General features: G+C 41.6%; 1 protein-coding gene across 3 annotated transcripts in view; it reads left to right on the forward strand.

The window, feature by feature from the left end:
• LOC114573105 (serine/threonine-protein kinase D3) overlaps positions 1–27,607 on the forward strand; it is a 67,683-nt gene that overhangs the window by 26,710 nt on the left and 13,366 nt on the right. For all 3 annotated transcript variants that reach the window (XM_028605043.1, XM_028605044.1, XM_028605045.1), the window contains 9 exons: positions 175–313; positions 4,910–5,041; positions 13,459–13,616; positions 19,460–19,649; positions 19,735–19,812; positions 22,226–22,394; positions 23,291–23,414; positions 24,362–24,439; positions 26,819–27,095. In XM_028605043.1, coding sequence (XP_028460844.1) covers positions 175–313; positions 4,910–5,041; positions 13,459–13,616; positions 19,460–19,649; positions 19,735–19,812; positions 22,226–22,394; positions 23,291–23,414; positions 24,362–24,439; positions 26,819–27,095 — 1,345 coding nt within the window. The remainder of the gene's footprint in view (positions 1–174; positions 314–4,909; positions 5,042–13,458; positions 13,617–19,459; positions 19,650–19,734; positions 19,813–22,225; positions 22,395–23,290; positions 23,415–24,361; positions 24,440–26,818; positions 27,096–27,607) is intronic.

Here is a 27,607-nt window from a genome sequence, read left to right on the forward strand (position 1 = left end):
ACAAAAATAAGAGTTTACTTGCTAAATGCAATGTGCGGAATAATAGTTTTTCTCAACAACATTGTTTTTGTGATCGTTAGGAGCCAAAATCGCGATCAAAATTCAATTAATTGCACAAGGTGAGTCAACATCAATCCCTGACCTTCTTCTTCTTCTTCCTCCTCTCCTCCTCAGTTCCCTGAATGTGGATTTTTCGGGATGTACGACAAGATCCTGCTCTTCCGCCACGACCTGAACTCGGACAACATCCTGCAGCGTCTGACCGTGGTGGAGGAGATCCACGAAGGCGACCTGGTCGAGGTGGTCCTCTCCGGTGAGAAACTCTCTCTTTTTACCATTTTAAATAATCTCTCGATCTCATTTAGCCTGTACACCTGCAGCTTCTACATCACTCCCATTGACATATATACAGTACAGGCCAAAAGTTTGGACACACCTTCTCATTCAATGAGTTTCCTTTTTATTTTCATGACTATTTACATTGTAGATTCTCACTGAAGGCATCAAAACTATGAATGAACACATATGGAATTATGTACTTAACAAAAAAGTGTGAAATAACTGAAAACATGTCTTATATTTTAGATTTCTCAAAGTAGCCACCCTTTGCTTTTTTATTAATAAGGGAACAAATTCCACTAATTAACCCTGACAAAGCACACCTGTGAAGGTAAAATCATTTCAGGTGACTACCTCATGAAGCTCATTGAGAGAACACCAAGGGTTTGCAGAGTTATCAAAAAAAGCAAAGGGTGGCTACTTTGTGAGCAAATAGTCTTTAAACGCTTCAGATGTAAAGTTATTCGCAGTCAAGTGACGTAAAAATAAATGGCGGTCAGTGGAATGCTAACAGGAGGTGATCTCTTTGTAGCAACAAAATGGGAGGTTCGAGTTCTGAAGCGAATCTTACCCCCTTGATCACTCCAAACAGCTTCTTGCTTCTGCTGAGGAGGGTCTGGGTAGTCCACACAGCATTCTGGGATGGGAGAAAAACGTGCTCTGGTTTATTGACAAACTCCATCCTCTGAGGGAGACAGTCAGTGTGTTTACGTGCAGTTTAAAAACCAGATTATTTTCGGTTTATGATCTGGTTTATTGGCATTTCTTTAAACCAATCACAATCGTGAAAGCCGCTGCAAAATAGCCCCAGGAAGGAACTAGTTTTGGTGGAACATGTGTAACGTTCAAAAGTAGTTTTAGTCGTGCAACAGAAAACTCAGATTGGACAGATAGTCTAGCTAGCTGTCTGGATTTACCCTGCAGAGATCTGAGGAGCAGTTAACCCTAGTCCTCACAAATCCACCGGAGGTTAGAACGCCAACACAAAGAAAGAGGAAGGTAACGGACATCCGAAAAGAGGGACATCTTGCTATCGGTGGAGGTTTACCGTGAGGTTACCGTTGCCCACGTGTGCATGACGTCAGAGCAAGTCGGGATCAAGTCGGACACAAATCTAACCCAGCATGCATTGGGCGGCGATCGCCAGTGATTGATTCTGTGCTGATCTGGCTCATCTCAAACGGGCCTACTATAGAAATGACCGAAAACGGGGTTTGCCCAAGCCGTTTTGGGCACCACGTAAACCGAATATGTGTGAAAAAACAATGAGAGCATCAAAACTTAACAAAATGACTTCTTTCACATCTAATGTAGTTTGTTCCCCAGTGGACGTCTTTGTGAGTGTTATTTATTGATTATCTGCTCTAGCTTTTCCAACATTTTAGACACAGATATGGTGTTTATATAATAAGGGTTTTAAAATGATGTGAAACGGCATATTTCTTTATTGAGAAACATAACATTTTCTTGAATGAGGACCCCTTCGAAAATACGATGACCCAAGTCTTCTACAAAGCTAGGGAGGGACAGCCCTGGGAAGTACTGAACACCCTCCTTTAACCCTTGGGTTGTCCTCCCGAGGCAGAACTGCTCCTTTATATTACACATTTCAAATATCTTCATCTTTAGTTTTCTGTACGGTTTGATTTTGCCTGTATTATGCTTGTACATATTACTTATCTTTTTATCTTATTTGTACATATTGCTTATCTTTTTTTAATCTAATTTGTATATATTGCTTATCTTTTTTATGTTTATTTGTACATATTACTTATCTTTTTATCTTATTTATATTACCTATCTGTCTCTTTATTTGTACATATTACTTATCTTTTTTTATCTTATTTGTATGTATGAATTATCTTTTTTTATCTTTATTTGTACATATTACTTATCTTTTTATCTTATGTGTACATATTACTTAACTTTTTTTATCTTATTTGTATGTATGAATTATCTTTTTTATCTTTATTTGTACATATTACTTATCTTTTTATCTTATTTGTATTTATTACTTATCTTTATTTTATTTGCATATATTTCTAATCTTTTATATTATACTTGTAAGTTTTTTCGACACCTTTTTCAATGTTTTTGTGCCTTTTTTGGAAACATTATTGCCTTGTTTTAAGCTTTTTTCAAAGCTTTTTTCAAAGCTTTTTTCTGCTGTTTTCAAGGCTTTCAATGCCTTTTGTCGCTTTAAAGAAAAAAATGTTTTTGGTGCTTTTGTCACTTTTAATTGTTTTTGGTGCTTTTGTCACTTTTTTTAATAATTTAATAATTCTTTAAATAATTTTGACGTTTTTTTTAAAAAACCTTTTAATTATATTTGCAAAGAGCGTTGCATGGAACCATTCATGTTATTTTTGGGCCAAATTTCTGATCTAGAAAACTTGACCCGAGGACAACGGGAGAGTTAAAGCACCTGATATATTTATATTATATAGCTAGTTGTTTTTGTCTCTCTCGTTAATCCCCCTCTGAGTGTGAGCGGCGATGGTCGCCTCAGATCTGGTTTCCTCCTCCTCCTCCCCCCCCCTGCTCGCTCCAACCATAATATTGTCCATGCGATTTGCCATTTCCTGAGTCGTGTCGACAGGTTGGGTTGTAAAAACTAAAGCTGACACTTTACCAGCTGAGCGCCCAGACGCAGAGAGCAGCGGCAGCTATAGGTTATGCGAGGAGGAAGAAGACTAAGTCGGAGCCCAAACCGCACCGAGTTCAAACCCCCGACCACTTCCTCCTCCCTCGGCTCCTGCTGCTGCTGCAAAACCCTGCAGAGCTCCGTTTACTATTTATCTCAGCCTCCGTTAGTAGAACACTGGAGGCATCTCTTCATAGGCGGCATTTACAGCTGCAAATACAAAGTGGCAGTTCAAGATAAGATACATTTAGTGGTGCACGATACATCGGTCGACGATATTATATCGGCCGATATGGTAATTATTTTAACAAATCGGTATTGGTTCGATGTCAACTTATATATAATTATATCCTTATACTTTTTTTCTTCTGAAAATCTGATGACAGTCATATTTTGCACACAGGTAAAGGTGCCCAATATCAGTCATTTCGGAAAAAGAAGTAAAAAAAAAAAAAAAAGAAAGCGTTTTGAAAATAGTTCTTTATTTGATTATCATAAAAATTGTGTTTTCTAGAGATATCGACATCGGTAAATATTGGTATCGGCCACAACAGCAATATTAATATTGGTTATCGGTATCGGCCACAATTTTCACATCGGGGCATCACTAGATAAATTTATTGACAAAGAAAAGAAGTAGATTACTGATGCAAAATCCGTAATCAGTGTGACCTATTACAGCTGGGCGATGTAAAGAAATATCATTTTTGAACAAATACCTCCAGGATTTTCCCTGCCCGAGCCGTTTTTGGCGGCACCTCAGCTGAGTGAATGTAACTAAAAATACTTTTCTCAGATCCAGTGGTTGAAGTTGGACTTCTTTAGCTTTTAAGTTTTGTCTTTAAGCTTTTTTGAGTGTTTGTTTTTTAGGATCTGCTCGAGCTTTTCCAACGTTTCAGACACCGATATGGTGATAATAAAAAAAAAAGACGCAAAACTACCACAAAGGGACCAAAAACAACTACAAAGAGACGGCGGATGACCACAGAGACCTAAAACACAGTCCTTCTAGAAAAATGCAGATTTTTTTTGTGATTATTACGGGCAAAAATCCTTGGTTATGCAGCACGTTTTCTTAAAAAATGATATGATATTTATGCAATTTAATGCGATGAAATTGCAGGGACTTGCAAAAACTGCGGTTTGATGAAAGAGAGGAAAAAAGTGATTCCCCCCTCCAACACCCTGCTTTTCGATGATGTTCACGTCGCGTAATTACGTCACTTCATAACGTTCCCATGGCAACGGGGGAAAATGGCTGCTATTGTGTGAAGTAAACGCAACATTTTTCAACTTTCTGCTAAGATATATATGGGACTTTTTTTTTTGCAATGAAAATGTGGGGATTATGAAATCATGCAAGCCTTGCATATTTTTGCGCGGAAACCGGCAATTTATGCGGCCAAAAAAAGGCATATTTGAAAAAACATTTTTTTAACGTTTTTGGCTGATTATGCGATCTCATAATCACATTTTTCGGGAGGGACTGAAAACAAGCCCAAAGAAAACAAAAATGATCAAAAAGAGCCACAACACGACCACAAAGAGACACAAAAACCCACAGAGCCAGTTGTGTTCCTTTCCAACTAATGGCAGGATGGGAACGTCCCTTGTTGTCCCTTGTTGTCCCTTGTTGTCCCTTGTTGTCCCTTGTTGTCCCTTGTTGTCCCTTGTCGTCCCTTGTCGTCCCCTTGTTGTCCCTTGTCGTCCCTTGTTGTCCCCTTGTTGTCCCTTGTCGTCCCCTTGTCGTCCCTTGTCGTCCCTTGTCGTCCCCTTGTCGTCCCCTTGTCGTCCCCTTGTCGTCCCTTGTCGTCCCCTTGTCGTCCCCTTGTCGTCCCCTTGTCGTCCCTTGTCGTCCCCTTGTCGTCCCTTGTCGTCCCTTGTCGTCCCTTGTTTGTCTCACCGCTCTGTGTTTGTTGGTTTCAGCTCTGGCCACAGCCGAGGACTTCCAGATCCGACCTCACGCGCTGTACGTCCACTCCTACAAGGCACCGGCCTTCTGCGACGACTGCGGGGAGATGCTGTGGGGGCTCGTCCGACAGGGCCTCAAGTGTGAAGGTAAGAATGTGGTAACAAGGTTAGGCTTAATTTACAGGGGGGGGGGGATGATTCATTCTGGGCTTTTTCTCAACGTTTTTCTTGCTTTCGCAACGTTTTTCTTGCATTTTTTTTTTTTGGAGGGTTTTGTTTTGGGAAGAAAAGACAAGCCTCTGGCATTTTTTTGTAACCAGAAAATCGGAGAATGTAACACACACAGACACACAGTGTCACACACACACACACACACACACACACACACACACACACACACACACACACACACACACACACACACAGTGTCTCACACACACACACACACACACTGTCACACACAAACACACAGTGACACACACACACACACAGTGTCACACACACAGTGTCACACACACACACACGGTCACGCGCACACACATACACATTGTCTCTCTCACACACACACACACACACACACAGTCTCTCACACACATACACACACAGTCTCACACACACACACACACACACACACACACACAAACAAACAGTGTCACACAGTCTCACCCACACACACAGTCTTTCTCTCTCTCACACACACACACACACACACACACACACACACACACACACACACACACACACACACACAGTCTCACACACACACACACACACACACACACACACACACACACACACTGAGGTATTTGTCTCTTTTTTTCAATGTTTTGTTTTTCTACAATTTCTGCATTTTTCCCCGATGTTTAGGTCTCTTTTAGCGATCCATGCAGACAGGTCCCGGGACCTCCCTAGATAGTTGGAGATCTCAACGTTGAACCCAAAGTTACGCCCTTGAATTGTCTCAGAAATAATTGCGATTAAAGATATATAATTGTTTCTTTCAGTCAAATTTTTTAAATATTTATTTGTTTATTTATTACTTTTTTTTTTTTTAAATTAGTTTTGATGAATCCCAGGATACATATTTTGATTATATATCACTGTCATGTGACCAAGATAATGTAATATCAGAAATACACAGCCTGTGAAGCGACTTTGAGTTCGTGAAAAGCGCTATATAAATTCAATCTATTATTATTATTATTATTATTATTATTATTATTATTATTATTATTATTATTATTATTATTATTATTAGAAAGTAAACCACACCTCTACAATTGTAAAAAAAAATTACATTTTGTCACCTTGTCATTTCTGTTGCTATGAACGTGTATAAGAAGAAGTGCCAACAACTAACAATTGAAATAATAATAAAAATGATATCGTCCGACCAATAATCACTTATATAATTACGATTTTGCATATCTAAACTTTATCAACAATTACCAGTCATACCCCTTAAGACTTTTAACTAATGTTAGCAATTAATTGCGGTTAACCCGTGAATATGTAAAACAAATTGACAATTGGATGATTATGTAATAGTTGTTACAGGCCAATGCATTAGGGGCTGTGCAAAAACTGTGAACTTGTTATTGATTTTTGTCACAATAGGATTCAGTTGCCTATTACTATTCATGATTCTGATGTGCAGATTATTGAAAAATGTAAATTTGTGGGTGTGACTCTTTCTCATGATTTGAATTGGAGCTCTAATCCGACTAATATTGCTAAGAAAGCGAGACAGCGCCTTTTCTTTTTACGTAGGCTTCGAGAGTTTACTCAAAATACTAAGATTTTATTGAATTTTTACTATTGTGTAATTGAGAGTGTCCTAACCAGTTGTATTACTGTGTGGTTTGGTAATCTCACTCAAAAAGAGAAGAAGGCCTTGAATAAAGTGGTTTGCTCAGCCAGCAGAATTATTGGCTGCATTTTGCTGCTCCTGGAGTTCACATATAAAGCTAGACTATTGAATCGAGCTTTACAACTGGCTAATGATGCCTCAGGCCATCCAGCAGGGGCTTTCTTCTAGATGCTTCCCTCAGGGAGAAGGTATCGTTCTGCCAAATGTTCTACTCATCGCCATTTACACAGTTTCTTGCCACAAGCTGTGATTGCTTTGAACAAAGCATCTTAAACTAGGCACTTTAAATTTATGTATGGATTTCATTGTACAGCATTTTTATATTGAGCATTTTTAATATTGAGACTTCATGTGGCTTTGTTTGTCTGTTTTTATGTTGTGTCCTCTGATGTGTTGTGTCCTCTGATGTGTTGACTTTGAGCTACTTGCACATTTTTTACAATACAGGTTACACTGCAAATGGCTAATAAAGTGAATCTGAATCTGAAAAGAAATGGTGAACTTTTCTGAATGGTGCATTTCTACAATGCTGCGGGGAGTTTTGACTGCTGCTGGGTTATTTAAGGTCTCGTCGTGCTGTGCTGACTGGGTGCTGCTGTGGTTCACACCTGCATCCTGAATGAACGGACTGAAGCTAAAACACATTCAACTGACGTGCATTAAGTCATGATACAAATGCTTCATCATGTGCTACACATCAGGTTGTTGCATCAGTTGTCAACTACTAAATGAATCTGCAACTATTTTGGTAATAGATTAATCGGTTTGAGTCACTTTTTTATGAAAATAAAAGTAAAACTTCTCTGATTCCAGCTTTTTAAATGTCAATGTTTTCTACACACCCCAATACCAATGAAGTTGGGACGTTGTGTGAAACGTAAATAAAAACAGAATACAATGGTTTGCAAATACTTTTCAACTTCTATTCAATTGAATACACTACAAAATACACAAAACTCTCCAGAAAGTGCCATTTGATGGTTTATTTTTACAAAGAATTTCCCGGGGGGGCATACCCCCGGACCGCCATAAGGTGAGCCCCCCCACTGAACAAATCCCAATTTTACCCCTGGTCTTTAGTTAGGTCTTTATTCAGACTGATCTCATGAATTGGTGTATGTATGTCACGCCAATTTGTATTCCGTTTTTGCGTGTTATCAAGACACATAATCACATTCGGGTTTGCGTCCCACGTGCGGCGATTTTTCAGCCGTTTCATCAGTTTTTATTTTTTGTTTTAATAAGCCTTACCCAATGTTTCTTTCCTAAACCCAACCATTTTTTGTGTTCCTAAGCGTGTTTTTGTCATTATTTTCCGTGTTTTTGTCACTGTTTTGTTACTAAAGCCTTTCCCTGTGTTCTTTTCATAAACCCAACCATTTTTTTTTTTTTTTTTTTTTTTATAGGCGTGTGACGTTGTTCTTGCGATAGTACCTCGCGTTCTCGCGATAACACGCAACGTGGCGAGGCCACGTGGTGGGTATGTTTACATCAGCTATATACAGCGTAGGCATACACGTGAATAGCTGAAAATGCGTACATTTTAACCCGTCTCAACGGCCGCAAACGGAGACCTTTGGCAACACCGACGCCAACGTGTCACCACATGATTGGGTCTTAACAGTCACAATGTCTCGTTCTCTTTGACCAGGTTTCTAACGTTACCATGGCAACTACCAGCAGTGGGCGGAGTCTCGGGGCCTCGTGTTTATGCCCAGTATACCAGAATGTTGATGCGATATTTTGGTTTGGGCGTGTTAGTTTAAACAGAGATTAGTTCTTCTACTGGAGCTAAAAAACATTGGTGTGAACGGAGATCACTTTGGGCTCAAAACTCTGCTTGTAAACCAAAACGTAGCGATGTAAATGTAGCCTCAGTTCCCTGAATGTCAATTTTTCGGGAGAAAATAATCAACAGATTAATTGACAATGAAAATAATCGTTAGTTGCAGCCTTAGGTTGAACGTGATTGGATCATTTCCTCTGTGTGTTTTATTGTCCTTAATGCAGTTTCATGTTGCACAAGAAAGGTTTCATTCATTCTGGTTTCCTCCAGTAGGGGAACCAGTGTGCAAATGACATGCACTGACTTCACAGTCTAACACCCCAACCCCCGGTCTTTCTTCTACTCACCTACTGTGCAATATTTAGTATTTAAAGGTCCCATGACATGGTGCTCTTTGGATGCTTTTATATAGGCCTTAGTGGTCCCCTAATACTGTATCTGAAGTCTCTTTTATATAGACCTTAGTGGTCCCCTAATACTGTATCTGAAGTCTCTTTTATATAGACCTTAGTGGTCCCCTAATACTTTATCTGAAGTCTCTTTTATATAGGCCTTAGTGGTCCCCTAATACTGGATCAAAAGTCTCTTTTATATAGACCTTAGTGGTCCCCTAATACTGGATCTGAAGTCTCTTTTATATAGGCCTTAGTGGTCCCCTAATACTGGATCTTAAGTCTCTTTTATATAGGCCTTAGTGGTCCCCTAATACTGGATCTGAAGTCTCTTTTATATAGGCCTTAGTGGTCCCCTAATACTGGATCTTAAGTCTCTTTTATATAGACCTTAGTGGTCCCCTAATATTGTATCTGAAGTCTCTTTTATATAGACCTTAGTGGTCCCCTAATACTGTATCTGAAGTCTCTTTTATATAGACCTTAGTGGTCCCCTAATACTGTATCTGAAGTCTCTTTTATATAGGCCTTAGTGGTCCCCTAATACTGGATCTTAAGTCTCTTTTATATAGACCTTAGTGGTCCCCTAATACTGTATCTGAAGTCTCTTTTATATAGGCCTTAGTGGTCCCCTAATACTGGATCTTAAGTCTCTTTTATATAGACCTTAGTGGTCCCCTAATACTGTATCTGAAGTCTCTTTTATATAGACCTTAGTGGTCCCCTAATACTGTATCTGAAGTCTCATTTATATAGACCTAGGGGGCGGGGGCAAGGTGGAGGGTGGGGGTGTGGCCTTGACCAACTGCCACTTTGTTCGTTTGAAAGCCATGATGTCTCTCTCTCTCTCTCATGGGTGGGGCAAATTCTCTGGGCAGGCAAAGCAGAGAAAGGGGAGGTAACCTTGCTCCTTATGACCTCATGAGGAGAAGATTCCTGATTGGCCCACCTGAGCTTTCATTTTCTCAAAGGCAGAGCAGGATACCCAGGGCTCGGTTTACACCTATCACCATTTCTAGCCACTGGGAGACCATAGGCAGGCTGGGGGAACTCCTATTAATGTTAAAAACCTCATAAAGTGAAATTTTCATGCCATGGGACCTTTAATACTATTGATAATATTGATAATACTGTGCAATTCCATTAATATGCAATACCTGTATACTGTCCAATATCTATTACTCATTTAATATGATCACCACAATTGGGCGATATTCTAATAATGTGCAATAACCCACACTGCATATCAGTATATAAACTGTATATAAACCATACTTATTTTTTAATATGTATGTAGTGTCCCAACTGTGCAGCCTACCCCCCCCTTTTTGCACTACTTTTTTTATTCCATGTAGTTATATTTTTTACGTACATGTTGGCACTGGAAAAGGAGTTGCTTTTAATCTCGTTGTACATGTGTACAGTGACAATAAAAGGCATTCTATTCTATTCTGTTCTATTAACAACCGTGATTGTGATTCTATGATTAGCTAGTTAACAAGCTGACAAAACACAAAGTGAATGACAGGAAACGGAGCTGAGGACCTGCGATATGGACTTACATCACCTGAAAAGCAGCTCCAGAAACATTAAATCTATACAGTTATAAAGTCAAACAGGTGTCAGGCAGAGCAGGAACGGATCGTCAGGATATCTGGGCATTTGAAACCATTCACACAAGCTTCCTGTCAATTAAACTTTTACGAGAGGACGTGATCTGTGTGTGCTCATGATGTAAGAGAAATCAGATTTTAATGAGAATAACGGAGACAAATAAGCTGCACGTCGTTCCCTCTGAGTGACTGTCGCTGCGGGGTGAAATATGTAATGATCGAAGAACTGAAAAATTATTTTAAACGTATAAAACTTGACTGTTCTGACCTCCGACTCGCTGAGAGATTGGAAGTTCAGCTTCCTGGATTAATTCTGGGTTTGTCATGATTGTTTTATGAAATTTAATCAAGTTTTAAAATATGTGATACATACACATACTGTGTTTTCCCTCGGTTTGTGGACAACCTAGGTGCGCAGGGGATATAAAGGTGTCTCACCTCCTCAATAACTACAGACCCAGAAATGGGTCTATATAAAAGAGACTTCAGATACAGTATTAGGGGACCACTAAGGTCTATATAAAAGAGACTTCAGATACAGTATTAGGGGACCACTAAGGTCTATATAAAAGAGACTTCAGATACAGTATTAGGGGACCACTAAGGTCTATATAAAAGAGACTTGAGATACAGTATTCGGGGACCACTAAGGTCTATATAAAAGAGACTTCAGATACAGTATTAGGGGACCACTAAGGTCTATATAAAAGCATCCAAAAAGCAGCATGTCATGGGACCTTTATGGGTCCTTCCTCCAGAAAATGTTACATTTTGCAATTTGCCCATACATTTCTTTTGTCTTCTTGTGGGATTTTCTCTTTTGTAATCATTTTTGTTTCTTTGTATTCTTTGTGTGTCCCTTTGTGGTAGTTTTGCGTCTCTTTTTCACATCACTTTGTAGCATTATTATGTCCATATCTGTGCTTCAAACATAAGAAAATCTAAATCAATACTAAATAAATAAATATCATTCAAAAAGCTTAAAGACAAAAAAGTCTTTTAGTGACATTCATTCGGCCTAGGTGCAGCCCAAAACGGCTCGGATGCTTCACCTAACCCTCACAACGGCGGGGAAAACCCTGACATACACAATTTTTAAAATATACAGGAACTATTTAAAGATGAATGAGGGGTGGGAAAAATAACCGAGCTTTGGCTTCGTCCCTCTCCTTCTCGGACAGATTAAACATATACGGAGGCTGTGCTCAGCGGTTTGATTCCTGCCACGGCCAAACTAACACATACACACACAGACACATACACATACACATACACATACACACACACACACACACAGACACACGCACACACATTTCCACTGGTGTTCGAGCCTGAAAGCTGCAGCGACTGTACAGCAGGATGTCTTCATGGACTCGCTGACTTCCTGCGAGTATTTTTCACATCTTTCAAGTCCCAATCTCAGCGCTCAGAAGCCTCAGAGCGAATATCAACTGTAGTGATGCCAAGCAGAGAAGAGCATCGCTCGATTGTTGACGTCAGCACAGAAAAATACGTCTTCCTCTTGTGCAACTTGTTTTGCAGGTTCAAGCAGTTTAAAAAGCTTCAAACTAACAACAGAATCTGAGCGATGGGAGCGAAGGACAGGGGATCCTCCATGGGTGAAGACTTTTGTTCATTGGTGTGAATTCAAAGTATCAAACGTCAACAACCTCTCTAACCCACATCCTGAGCTCTTTAAATTTCATTTACCTGACTTTTGATTTGGGTGTCATGGCTGTGATTTTATGTACTTATTTTTTTTTCAAGTTGATTTTTTGGGGCATGTCCGCCTTCAATCACAGCTCCGACGTGAAAGTGGAGAGAGAGAGTAGCCTGGTCCTACCAGACTCTGGTACACTAGCCTGGTCCTACCAGACTCTGGTACACTAGCCTGGTCCTACCAGACTCTGGTACATTACCCTGGTCCTACCAGACTCTGGTACATTAGCCTGGTCCTACCAGACTCTGGTACATTACCCTGGTCCTACCAGACTCTGGTACACTAGCCTGGTCCTACCAGACTCTGGTACACTAGCCTGGTCCTACCAGACTCTAGTACACTAGCCTGGTCCTACCAGACTCTGGTACATTACCCTGGTCCTACCAGACTCTGGTCCACTAGCCTGGTCCTACCAGACTCTGGTACACTAGCCTGGTCCTACCAGACTCTGGTACACTAGCCTGGTCCTACCAGACTCTGGTACATTACCCTGGTCCTACCAGACTCTGGTCCACTAGCCTGGTCCTACCAGACTCTGGTACATTTCATTAGTCCAGAGAGTCTGGCCACTCTCCATTGACAAGTGTTAACTTCCTTCAACTCTGTTGAAGTTTAAAACTCTTGGATCTGCCCCGAGCCACTCTGGATCTGTCATTTGGTCGTGACGTAGGTCAAAATAGTTGACAACTAATGGATTTTAATCGCTTAATCTTTGCAGCTCTAGTTATCTCTGTTTGCATTCTGCTGCATGGATGAACCATTTTATTTTCACATCTTGTCGTGCACATCACTCGATAAGAAACTTAAATCACCAGATTCAAACAATCTGTGAAAAAAATGTAAATTATCAGTAGCCTAAAATGTCTCTTGTCTTTTGTTTTTTTGGATTACTTTTCCTTTTCTCTCCTCATTTATTTGTTCCTTTCTTTCCCTTTTTTTATATGTTCTTTTTTTCTATATGCTACTTATGTTGAATTTTTATAGGGAACCCAACATTTCAAGCTCCTTGAGGGTTACTTATTTTGTCGTATATGTAAGTTTTTCCCCACGTGTGCTAAATAAATCAAATCAAGATTAGAAGACAACCGCACAAACTAAAAGCTGAACAATAGGAGGATCAAAACGAAATCACATGAGAGTTCAGATGTTCTTTTTTTTTTTTTTTTTTTTTTTTTCTCTGCAGGATGCGGACTGAACTACCACAAACGGTGCGCGTTCAAGATCCCCAACAACTGCAGCGGGGTCAAGAAGAGACGGCTGTCCAACATCTCGCTGCCGGGCGCCATCATGTCCATCGCTCGTCCGCCATCCACCGAGTTCGCCCCGACACCGCAGGAGGAGGTGGGTCTGCCGCCTCCGACTTTGTATTTAGGGTCCATCAGTTTTACAGTTTCTCCTGAATGTGTGTTTATCGGTCAGTCAGAGGAATATTCTGGAGGAGTTTGATTTTCCTGCAGGGCAAACATCAGAAATACACAACAGATAAATTCATTTAAAGGTCCACTGTGTAGGAATTTCTCCCAGCTAGCGGTGAAATTGTATTTTGCATTCAAACAAATAGTGCTCTCTAGCGCCTCGCTTGTTCAAATGCGTGTTGGAACTACGGTAGCCGTTATGTGCCAAGAAGCTATGACAACATGTCTTCCAATTTTCGCTTTTTTGGTGACGAGGATTCCTTCTCCTGTGACTCGGCATAAGTCTGATCCTCCGTTATGAACTAAAGGGCGGTTGCAGGCAGAGGTGTATAAAGTACTAGAGAAAGTACCATACTTGAGTAAGAGTACAAGTGCTCTATTAAAAAAGTGACTTGAGTAGAAGTTGAAGTGCTCTTTAAGCACAACACTTAAGTGGAAGTACTAGAGTATTCAAGATTTTTTGTACTTGTAAGTATTGCAAGTAGTTTATTTTAAAATGTACTACTAAAGTACTGAGTAGTTCTACTTCGTTACTATACAGCTCTGGTTGCAGGCTTTCAAATGTGCCGGGGCGGTGACAAGCGCCTCTCACTGATCTCCGTCTCAGCTGGTTTCAGTCACGCGACGCTGGCTCTGAACAAAAACGCATTGTGGATTAACTAGACAGGAAGGCTAGCGCTCTATGTCCCTCTAAGCAATTAGAGATTTTCAAAATGGTGGAACGACATGGAAGCCTCCTTGGACTCGCCCATCCAATGTAAATACAGATAAGAAATTCTTCTATTCTAATTCTAAGTCAGATCATTGGAAGAGGCCATTTTACACCAATGAGGACATATTTATGAATGAAGACATTGATTTTATCTAATAAAATACTTAAAACACTACACAGTGTACCTTTAAGACAGTTTTTTATATATTTGTTTTATATCTCTTAATAGTTTTACACAATGTCCCGTTTTAGCTCCACCGTTCATCCTAGACCATACTTTAGAAGAAGCTTTCTTGGGGCCGTTGGTTGAAGTTTTCAACACCAAAACGATAAACTTTTTAGTTTCTCATTTTGAGAAATGTGCTGTTAGCCTAAATGTTTTTATAAAACAAACTTATTTCTTTCTTTGCCTGATGAAATACAGTCTGAACTTAGGCAAAGTCCTGAGTTAAATCAGGAAATGTTTGACTTATTGAAGACTTCAATATCTGACGAAGCATTCAACAGCAGCTTTCCATAAAATTATTCTAAAGACACATTTTGTTAGCCTGGCCCCGCCCTCCTACGTACTTCTGCTCAATTTTCATTTCCCTTCAGCACTCCGTCTGGGTTTGCGGTATATTCTTGGGTTTTCTCCGGCCAAATCTTTGCCGGTACAATCAGTGAACAGAGGGAGTGGCTGAGAACGATGACGTTAAGGTTATGCGCTAGATATCGAACAACATCGTCAACAACAAACACCTGGCTTTTAATCTTGACTTTTCTGCAGCGGTGGAAGAAGTATTCAGAGCTTCTGCTTAAGTAAAAGTAGAAATACTACAGTGTTACAAGTAAAGTCCTGCATTCTAAACCTAAGAAAGTATCAGCTTAATGTATTTAAACTATCAAAGTAAAAGTACTCATTATACGCCTAAACACTTTGTATTATAACATTGGATTATTATTAGTATTGATGCATTGACATGAAGGCAGCACTTAAATAAATCCTATTCTGCAATGTAACTAAAGCTGTCAGATAAATGTACTGGAGTCAAAGTACAAAGTTTGCATACAATTTATATACTGAAGCAAAGTACAAGTACTGTACTTATAGAAATTCCCTGGTTATGTGCAGTACTTGAGTGAATGTACTTAGTTACTTTGCTCCGCTGCTGTTCTGTATGTGTTCCTGCCGTCTGGGTTTCCTCTGGGTGCTCCGGTTTCCTCCCCCAGTCCAAACATGTGCAGGTCTGCTGAACTGGAAACTCTAAATGTTGCCTCTAGGTGTGACTGTGTGAGTGTGAATGGTTGTCTTGTTCATACACGTGACAGAATGTACCCTGCCTCTCTCACCCAGATGCATGCTGGGAAAGGCTGGATAGGCAAACCCGACGAGGTTTCAGGAGTTTAGACTTTGTGACTCGAGTTCATACAAACACGCGTTGGTGACGTGAAAGTCAGTGTAGAGATGAAAACACACACACACACACACATAAACGCACACACACACACACATGCACACACACAAACACACACTTTCCACGCTTGCAGATCTACGTTGTGCAACCAATGAGCCATTTCCAGTAGTTAACCTCTCTGTCTCTCTCTCTCTGTCACACACACACACACACACACACACACACACACACACACACACACTCTCTCTCTCTCTCTCTCTCTCTCTCTCTCTCTCTCTCTCTCTCTCTCTCTCTCTCTCTCTCTCTCTCTCTCTCTCTGATCTGATGGCTGGAGGCAAACCACTGGATTTTCCATCCCTGTTAAACCAGTGAACAAAGTGACTCACAGTCAGAGCTTCACACTAACTGGAACAAACACACTTTTTATCAGCTCCATCTCACACACACACACACACACACACACACACACACACACACACACACACACACACACACACACTCACTATCTCTCTCTCTTTCATCTGAACACAGTGAGAAAAGGCTTCTTCTCATTCAACACAAAATCTCTTCTTATTGTGTTGTTGTTCATGGAACATTTGCCCTTTGCCGCTGCTGTTAAACTTAAAACAGTTCAGTATTAATGCAGTATGTATCACAGTCCAACACATGATACACCTCGCAAAAATAAAATCAGGCCATTCACAAATTTACTAGAAGATCTGTACTTACACTTAACTGAAGTGAAATGAATACAGTACAAATGACAAAAAGAAGCAAGAGAAGTTTCTTGATAATAATAATAAAATGTGAAGTTAAAGAGCAAATGTCTGCATCTGAATTTAAAGAAATGTTACATTTTTGGCAGAAGACAAGCGTGTATGTTTGTTATCAGAAAATCAGCATGTTGACATGTTCAGACAGCAGTTTATAGGGCCAAAGTCATTTCTTTGTCCCCTCTGGCATTTTCATGTATGTAAACAAGAACACCGTGAGCGCTCTGGGAGTTCCTCCTCATACTATGATTCATGTCTCTGCTCCATGATAAACACATCATTGTTACACCTCATGTTAAAAGCTCTTTTAAAGATAAGTCGGACTTTGAGTCGACGTCCCAAACCTGTGTGATTTTTAAGAAGGTGGATTTACTGTTCTGAACTAATTCAGGCCCATTGTGTCACACACTTCCTGCTCTTACCAGGACCGGCGTCTATAAGCTGCACGTTGCACAAGGACGGTCATTGTTCTAGTGGATAGAACAGATTTCATCTGTGCTCCACTTTTCACAAACAGTTCTCTAAATGTGAGGATCTCTCAGCTGAACCTGCTGAACCGTGATTGTTCCCTTTTATTTCCATTTGGTGGCTTTAAAGTCGAGGGGGAAACACTTTTTAGGGGGAGTTTTGCAAACCATACAATCAATATGTACGCATCAAATTATTTACAACATAAAATCCCAGGGATTATACCAGCTACTAGCCTTCTGTCAAATTTGAGATTTGCTCTGCAAGTCAGTACGGCGAAGAGCCCATTTCCAATGTCTCCAAAATCGAGGCACCAATCACAACCGCTGAGGCAGGCTTTACACCAATCACAACCGCTGAGGCAGGCTTTACACCAATCACAACCGCTGAGGAGGGCTTTACACCAATCACAACCGCTGAGGAGGGCTTTACACCAATCACAACCGCTGAGGAGGGCTTTACACCAATCACAACCGCTGAGGCGGCTTTACACCAATCACAACCGCTGAGGAGGGCTTTACACCAATCACAACCGCTGAGGAGGGCTTTACACCAATCACAACCGCTGAGGAGGGCTCTACACCAATCACAACCGTTGAGGAGGGCTTTACACCAATCACAACCGCTGAGGAGGGCTTTACACCAATCACAACCGCTGAGGCGGCTTTACACCAATCACAACCGCTGAGGAGGGCTTTACACCAATCACAACCGCTGAGGAGGGCTTTACACCAATCACAACCGCTGAGGAGGGCTTTACACCAATCACAACCGCTGAGGAGGGCTTTACACCAATCACAACCGTTGAGGAGGGCTTTACACCAATCACAACCGCTGAGGAGGGCTCTACACCAATCACAACCGCTGAGGCGGCTTTACACCAATCACAACCGTTGAGGAGGGCTTTACACCAATCACAACCGTTGAGGAGGGCTTTACACCAATCACAACCGCTGAGGCGACTTTACACCAATCACAACCGCTGAGGAGGGCTCTACACCAATCACAACCGTTGAGGAGGGCTTTACACCAATCACAACCGTTGAGGAGGGCTCTACACCAATCACAACCGTTGAGGAGGGCTCTACACCAATCACAACCGCTGAGGAGGGCTCTACACCAATCACAACCGTTGAGGAGGGCTTTACACCAATCACAACCGTTGAGGAGGGCTTTACACCAATCACAACCGTTGAGGAGGGCTCTACACCAATCACAACCGTTGAGGAGGGCTCTACACCAATCACAACCGTTGAGGAGGGCTCTACACCAATCACAACCGTTGAGGAGGGCTCTACACCAATCACAACCGCTGAGGAGGGCTCTACACCAATCACAACCGTTGAGGCGGCTTTACGCGACGACTGTAGCGCAGTTACAACTGAGAAGGGTCTGGTCTCAACCAGGCTAACCAGCTACTTCACTGTATGCAGATGATCTTTCTTTTAGGGAGTTTAAAACACATTTGATGCCCCATCTCTGAGTCCCATGTTGTAAATTTTGTGAATAATTTGGTGTAGGTACGTGTAGATTCGGACCCTAAGGTGAGTCCTGACGTGCAGGACTCACCTTAGGGTCAGTATCGGTATCGGCTCCGATACTGCCTTAAACGCTGGTATCGGTATCGGAAGTACTGGAGTTTATGCACCGATCCGATACCACGTAATAAAGCCCTAAAGAAAATCTACGTTAAAGTAGTTTATTTATGTTCTTTTTCCGTTATAACGGACTGTCAAACTGGAGAATAAAAGAAAGTTCTTTGACATTCATTGTTGGTCTTTGTTCATGTTTCACAAAGAGTTAAACCTGAGAAATCATATCACATCCATACAGAGATAGTAGTATACAGTTTTTAAAACATAATAAAATATATAACCCGGATCGGTACTCGGTATCGGCCGATACACATGTTCAGGTATCAGAATCGGTATCGGGAAGCAAAAAATGGTATCGGACCATCTCTAGTCTATATCCACGATATTCCACTTCACACACACACACACACGTACCGGCTGTGCTATTCTCTTGAAGATATACACTAGAACGACGCAGACACCAGCGCACAAGTACAAACAGCGTAGGCCAGTTACGTAGGCTACGGCATCAGCTCTGCATAGAGCCGAGGTACAACCGTAAATCAGCCTTTATCTTGGTCAGAGTCCTTTCAGAAATGTTTTGAAAAATGTATGCTTGTGTTTTGAGATCATGACAAAATGAGATTTGCCTGACATATTGTTACCAGATTGTTTTACACTCTCATATACTCATCGTTATTGTCCTCAGAAGTCCAGTATCGACCGAGTTATGATCTGTAACCAATTATTTAAAATGTAATATATTTTCCGAACTTCTGAACAGAAACTTCTAACTTTCCACCCTCCTTCCCCCCGCTCCCTCCCCTCCCTCCTGGTGGAAGCAGCGCCCCCTCCTGGGCGCCGGGAAGCGTAACTCCCTGCTGAGCGGACGTCCCATCTGGATGGAGAAGATGGTCCTGGGTCGGGTCAAAGTCCCTCACACCTTCTCCGTCCACACCTACACTCGTCCCACCATCTGCCAGTACTGCAAACGCTTGCTAAAGGGCCTCTTCCGCCAGGGCATGCAGTGCAAAGGTAACAACATATTCCATCCGATCCATTGGTACCGCAGTGGATGAATGGATGAATGTTCTACTCATCTTCTCCTCTTCTGCTGTAGATTGTAAATTTAACTGCCATAAGAGATGTGCGGCCAAAATACCTCGAGACTGCCTTGGTGAGGTCGACTTTAACGGAGGTGAGTTTACTGTTACCGTGTACACACACACAACGCACCTGTTGTCCTCACTGTAACATTGTATATTTACAATAAAACAAAGTCTCATATCGCACCCCACTCTGTTCTGTTCATTTGGATTTATACATATTACATTTTAAGTTTGGCGATATTTTTACATCTAAGGGGCAAACAGAGGCAGCGCTGTTGTACAATGTTATTAAAAGAAACATGAGCCCTGAGTTCACCATTTAGACAAACTTATTTAAAGCAACAAATATTGCATTTGTTTCTGAGGACAAAGTTTATCTTTTAAAAAGTTTCATTCAATGTATAGAGAGAAATCGGTCCACCAAGGGAGCTGGTGAGGCATATTTCGAACATATTTGAATAGCTAAATCGATGATTTCTCACCAAAAAGACTTCGATAGCAGTTGATACAACAATACAACAGTTGTGTATTTGGCTGTCTTCCGCCGTCGCCTCTGATTGATGTGAAATACATGCTGGGATACCTGTCTACCTCAGGTCCACAAAGGTCATCTCCTTTTATAAGTATTCACAATTAAAACCAGTGTTTCCTCTGTGTTGATTTGACCGTGGCAGCCCCCCACTGTATCAGAAATAGGGCTGCATTGTTAGAGTGCATGTCGGAGAACGTTTGTATTTTAGGTGCATTATTTACATGCTGAAGTAGTGACCCTGCATTAAGATAATGTAATTAATAGTGGGTTTATTTTTATTTGCTACAGAATGCTTAGCCTATATGTCAAGATCAAAGTTGGCCTATATAGTAACTCAAAAAATACAGTTCAATCACAACGGAAAATATGCCTCATTGTGTATGTGAATAGAGGTGAATAAATATATTTGTTTGTGTTGCAGCAAAGTGTCAGTTCCGTTTCATGAGGGTGGGGGTGTTGCTGCCCCTACCGCTAAAAAATAAAAATCCTAAAGGAAACACTGAAAACCGTAATAAAGGACTTTTTTTTTGGGTGTTGAAATTAATTATTGCATCGATGCATCGCGATGCGGACATGGACGATTCTGAATCGATGCAGTGACAGACCATTATCCATAATAGCAGGGGTCTCCAAAAAGTAGCTCGCGAGCAGGTTTCCAGTAGTTTGCTATAAGTTTGACAAACTGAGACACAAAATTACCACGATGTTAAGGGAACACAGCGACTTATTGGGACTTTGTCTTATTCCCCGTATCCCCCAGAGTTAGATAAGTCCATACATACCCTTCTCATCTCCGTGTGTGTCATAACTCTATCAGAGGCACCTACCGTTAGCCTAGCTTAGCACAGATCCTGGAGGTAACCGGCTCCATCTAGCCTACTGCTCCCAATAAGTGACAAAATAACGCCAACATGTTCCTATTTACATGTTGGGATTTGTATAGTCACAGCGTGTACAAATAACAAGGACACAGCTATCTTGTAACCATATACATACTGGGAACTATATTCTCAGAAGACGAAGCACTGCTACTTGGGCGGAGTGATTAGCGTCAACACCTGAAAGCACCGTTGTTAATCTGTGCTCCTCACCACGGGGCTTCTCAGCTGCTGCGAGCAAATCACTCCGCCCAAGTAGCAGAAGTAGCAGTGCTTCGCCTTCTGAGAATATAGTCCCCAGTATGTGAACCTGAAGGTTTTCCTGTTTACTTCAGTGCAGTTTTCAGGTTTTTTATTTTTTATTTTTTTTATTCTCTCTTTATTGAGTTATAACAAGGTACAAACAAACAATTTAATCCTTCTCATAAGACTTACTAGCTCTATCTTTCCAAGCCTTCTGTAAAATACAGTTGTAGCAAAGGGTAGTAAAACTGAGTTACAATAGATAATAGGGATTGACCAATTATCGGCCTGGCCGATTATCGGGGCCAGTATTTGGCAATTTGCAGATTATCTGTATCGGTGTTTTATTTTACGATAACGGATATAGTTAATTATTTAAAAAGTGCGCTACTTTGGCGCCGCTCCGGCTCTGTAAACAGTCTGCAGCACCTGTAAACAAACTGTTAGCATGTTAAAACTTCAGGAAGCTATTTTTGTTTTTATTTCTAATTTTTTACTGTGGATTGTGTTTAAGGTTCCAGTTTTATTAAATAATTGCTTAAAGCATTTAAACAAACTTGTTAATTTTGACTAAAAGATTAAAAAAATTTTTATTGTAAATGCATATCTATTCCAAATATCTGTTATCTGTCTCATTAAGTACTAATAATCGGTATCTTCCCTAAAAAACAAACAAAAAAAAAGCGTATCAGTTGGGAGAAAAAAAGGACAACAAAAAGTTCAAAAATAGAAAAATGAAATCCAAAATGGAAAACCAAACTTATTAGAACCAGAATTTTGGGGTGTGCCCTAGAAATCTTAGTGTTTTATCAAAGCCAACGTTTTGTACTCCGACTCTGGACTCTGCAGAACCAGCCAGTCCCAGTCTGGACTCGGAGGCGACGATGGAAGTGGACAACTGCGACACCAACAGCGACGGCGGCCACAGCCTGGACGAGCAGGACGACAAGCTCTTCTTCATCGAGGGGCACGGCTGCACGGACGGTGAGAAGGACGACGAGACGCTCCGAGCCATCAGGTACACAACTCAACCTTATTTTTTAAAAACCTTTATCAAAGTGCCCATATATTGAAAAAATCACTTTTTCTGGGATTATTTTGTGTCTCTGGTGCTCCCACACGCATACAAACTTTGAAAAAAACCTATCCATGCTGTTCTGAGTGAGTTACAGTTTCTGAATGTGAGGTGAGCTGTTCAAAATCTGCACGGCTTTCTAAGTCACAAGCCAAAATGAGCTGGCTAACCGCAAACGTTACCTTGTTCTCAATAGTAAAGCACTGCTACAACACACACAAGTACACCATAATCTACAAAAGAACTACTTACATGTGCGCCCTGGTTTAGAAGAAGTCTCCCAGCTAAACCTGCCTTGGAACTGACCGAAGTTGGAGAAACAGCCTCTCCTTTACGGTCTATGGAGCTAGCTGACATGAGCTACATCTGAGCTACTGAGCATGTGCGAGTGCAATCAAAGATAGTACAGAAGAAGAAGAAAAGAGGTCTCACTCTGTAGCTAAAACAGAGGCCTGAACACAGGGTGAAAAGAGGAGCTGCAACAAAAAATATGGTGTTTTTTCGAAAATTAAACCTATTCTGGTACAAACCTTAAAATACAATTATGAACCTGAAAATGAGCATAATATGGGCGCTTTAAGTTGATTGAGAACAAATTCTCATTTGCAGCGACGACCTGTCACATTCACACAGTTCCACATTCATACCTGGAAGCTGCCCAGTACAACCACAGTCTGATCTGCTGGCCACTGAGCAGCTCCACTGGAGAGGTTGGGGGTTAAGGGCCTTGCTCAAGGGCACCTCAATGGTGCGGTAATGAGGGGAGGGACAAGACGAGTTGTTGCACATTCTAAAATGTCTGTTTGCATTTCTGTGTGTTTTATCCGTCCCACGTGCAGCCCGTGCACGAGCAGCAACATCCCTCTGATGCGAGTGGTTCAGTCCATCAAACACACCAAGAGAAAAAGCGCCACCATGGTTAAAGAGGGCTGGATGGTCCACTACACCAGCACCGACAACCTGGTGAGGAGAGACAAAAAAACACACACACACACACACACACACACACACACACACACAAGAAGGAGACCGACAGAAGGAGACATACACACACAGGAGACAGACAGAAAGACAGACAGACAAAAGGAGACAGACAGACCGACAGGAGACACACACACAGAAGGAGACAGACAGACAGACAGACAGACAGACAAAAGGAGACAGACAGACCGACAGGAGACACACACACAGAAGGAGACAGACAGACAGATATCAGACAGAAGGACACACACACACACACACACACACACACACACACACACACGAGACAGACAGACAGATATCAGACAGAAGGACACACACACACACACACACACACACACACACACACACACACACACAGAAGGAGACAGACAGACAGATATCAGACAGAAGGACACACACACACACACACACATAGAAGGAGACACACACACAGAAGGAGACAGACAGACAGATATCAGACAGAAGGAGACACACACACACACACACACACAGAAGGAGACAGACACACAAAATATAGCAAATATACAGAGCTGCAAAGACAAAGCGATTAACCTTTGCAGCTCTATTATTGATGCAATAACATGTAAGTGGTACGTTAATGTTGCAGCTGGTTGATATGGAGCTACTTTTAACTACTTTAAATCCTGTTGGGTACTTTAATCTGAAATAATGCATCATATTTTAAAAACTGATCATATGTTTTGTATGTAAAATCTTTAGAACTGGAGTAAAAAGTACAACATTTCCCTGAAATATAGTGGAGTATAAGTATAAAGTGGCATAAAATAGAAATGTATGTACAGTGAAAGAAGAGCTTTGTCTAATCCTGTGGCTGAAATCCTCCATATGTGCGTGCATGTATTGAAGTAAACCCTGTTGAAGCTATAAAGTTTTGTATCCTGATGAACTCGGTTTTGTCTTTCCAGAGGAAGAGACATTACTGGAGGCTGGACAGCAAGACTCTGACTCTGTTCCAGAATGAAAGCGGAGCCAAGTATTACAAGGTAGGAGACCCAGCCGGCTCAGATCTGGTTTCAGCCGCTCAGCCAAACAAAGCAGCGACGCGAAAAGAACACCGGAGGGAGTCGGGTTCTTACAACAACATTCACGAGACATTAGCACACATCGCTGCCTAATTCAAACCAGATCATTTACTGTAATTATCCTCATCAGGTCGGGATGTTAAGTCCTAACCTTCCACTAAGAAACATTTAGAAAAGAAAAATATAAGAAACACTTGAAATGTTGTAGTTAAACTAACATTTCGTACATGTATGACGTTTGTGATGCACGTCTGCAGACGACACCTGTTAACACTTTTCCAACACGCTGGTTTTTAAAGGGTTGAGCACAGTGATGCTAGCAAAAAAGAAATTAATTGATTTGATTAATATTTCTAAGCTTTGGTCCGCAGCATTGAAATAAAAAAATGTTTTATTCTCCTTATCGTAAGGAGAAAAATGGATTTGAATTAGAAAAGGCGTCACCACAGGATCCATTCAGTAGCTGTTGTGGAGCTTTTTTCAAAGTCAATACAGATATTTAATTATTAATTATTTACAATTAATTATATTAAAAACAAGCAGGGCTATAACATAACCCTAAGTCTGCTGTATTACAAATCATTTTAATTTAAAAAATACCCAAAGCATTGTTAGCCTTGTGAGACCGTCCTGACCTCGCAAGCTCCAGTTTTCTACTCGCGGATCAGTCTGGCATCTTGAGAGAGAGAAAATTTGGAGCCATTCACCAAACGACCGACCAATCAGCGTTGGTTTTGAGGCGGGTTTAGGTGTGACGCAACGAGAAGCAACTGTTCAGTCTAAACAACGTGGCGGCTTCCACGGATGAGATGAGCATAGCTATCGCAGCAAGTTTTATCCGAATGAGAAAGTATTCCTTCATTGAAAGAAGAGCAAAAATAAACGGCACTGGAGGCTTTTCTCGGAGGAAAAGATGTTTTTTCTCTTTTCCCGACCTGGTTTCGGCAAGAGTTTGATCTGATTGGTTGATTTGGCCCGTCTATCACCAACTATAGGTGGTGATAGACAGATGGTTTATCCAATCAGCTAACCAGGCTTTTCGCCCCTTCCCAAAAGTTCTCCAACGGTAAGTTCCCAGATGGATATGCCGAGCAAATGCGAAGCGATCCATCTGGTGGAGTCAGGTTAAAGCAGTGGCATTACAAGATTGAAATATAGGCTAGAAAAGATATTTAAACTTGCTCTGCCCTTCCGTTCATAACACTGACTTACTGCGGAGTTGCAAGTTTGGGCGGTGTTTCCAGCTGTTAATGCCGAATGTGCTCTTGGATGGTTGGATACATGATGGGCTAATGTAGAAAAAAATTGCCTATTGTATGTTCAGGGAAGACATGCTATTTATGAGTGGATGTAACTTTTGATACTTTTGTGGTAAAACTGACTGGCTCTCATGAAAGAAACGGGGAAGCTGCTCTAATGTGAGATCAGGAATTAAACACGAGACCAAAAACGTTCCAACCTTTTTTTTTGAATTTCCAAAAAAGAAACATTTGTTTTCTTTTGAAATATGAAATGATCACGTGTGACGTCAGGTCGGTTCAGCTGCGGCTCTTTTTCATTCTCCATCGTGTCCCTCTCTCCTACCCCACCTTCATCTTGTGTGCCAGCGACCTGTTGACCTATACCACAAAGCGCTGCAGAAACCTTCCTTTGAACAGAGCGTGGTGAGGGAGGGGGTGGAGGAGATGTCTGGTGGTTTTTGTGGAAGCCTCTGGTCACTTCCCTGCCGTCTCTCTCTCTGGCTCGCCGCCACGCTGCCTCGTGCCCAAAGCGGCTGAGGCACGTCCTGCCTTTTAATCCGAGCGCCAGGATGAATCAGGAGCTGATCGGCGTTTGTGGTTTGGGGGGGGGGCGAGGAGAAGATGGAGGGGAACTTGGCAAAACACAAACGTTCAGATGACACAGAGGGGCATAAAAACACCACTGAGCCGATAGTTCTCCTTTTATATGTTTGATCTGGCAGCGTTTAGGCTTTTTGGAGGGGTGGAGTTTTTTTTTTTTTCTGCACTCTGCCAGAAAAGGAAGGAAGGAAGGGATGTTCAAACACTGATTTCAAGAGCAACTCACAGTTCAGCAGAGAGAGGAGAAGTGTTAGGATGAAGGGAGCAACCAGCTAAAACAGTGTCCTGTGGATCATTTCAAGACCTTCTGGATGCTTCTGATTGGTTAAAATGACTCTTAAAATGGTTTTAATAAGTACAATGTACCTGAATGTGAAGAGAGGATTGCAGAGGTTTGAGTTTCTGAGCTGAAAGTGGAAGTAAGTCCAACAAGATGAAATTTTTTTGATTACTTGGGCTTACTTATCTAAGTGTTTCTATTTAATTTAACAAACTGCAGGAGATCCCACTGTCCGAGATCCTCCAGGTGGAGCCTGCGCAGGACTTCGGCAGCCTACCCCAGGGCAGCAACGCTCACTGCTTCGAGGTGATCACAACCAACATGGTGTACTACGTCGGGGAGGACAGTGGCGGTCTGCATCACAACCCCGTCCTGGCGGCGACCGGCGTGGGGCGGGACGTGGGCCAGAGCTGGGAGAAGGCCATCCGACAGGCGATGATGCCCGTCACGCCCAAGGCCAGCGTCGGCACCGGGCACAGCCAGGGGAAGGACCACAGTGAGTAACGGCTGGAGACTTACTTAATGTTCTCGTTGGCATAACGGTATCTAAAGATAACAACATAGCTACGGTTCAAAGCCAGGTTTTTAAGTCTAAAATCTTTCTCTTTTTAAGAAATCCAAATAGACAACAGTAGCCTTGTTGTGATGTGTCGATTTTTTAAAGATGGACAACAGGGTAAGGGTGAGGTCATTAATGTTGACGTTTTTGGTGAGACAGTCAGTTAAAGAAGTAGTTTACTGCTGATAGGGGGTCTTTGCATAAAACTGGGCAGTCTATACAGTGGACTGTATAGCACAAAACAGTGGACTGTATAGCACAAAAGTTATTTTAAATTGGTGCTACATGGCCAGAAAAATGGGAAAGGGTGGGAAGAAAAAGGGGTTCTCGCTCAAAGGCTAGAAAACCTACAACTACCATAATGCACTGCGCCGGACCAATAAACGCTGCGGCTGGTCGTTGACGTAATGCGAACCCGTCAGACAGACAGCCGGCTGGTAACAAACAAT

This window comes from Perca flavescens, chromosome 18, assembly GCF_004354835.1.
Source record: "Perca flavescens isolate YP-PL-M2 chromosome 18, PFLA_1.0, whole genome shotgun sequence".
Lineage (NCBI taxonomy): Eukaryota > Metazoa > Chordata > Actinopteri > Perciformes > Percidae > Perca > Perca flavescens.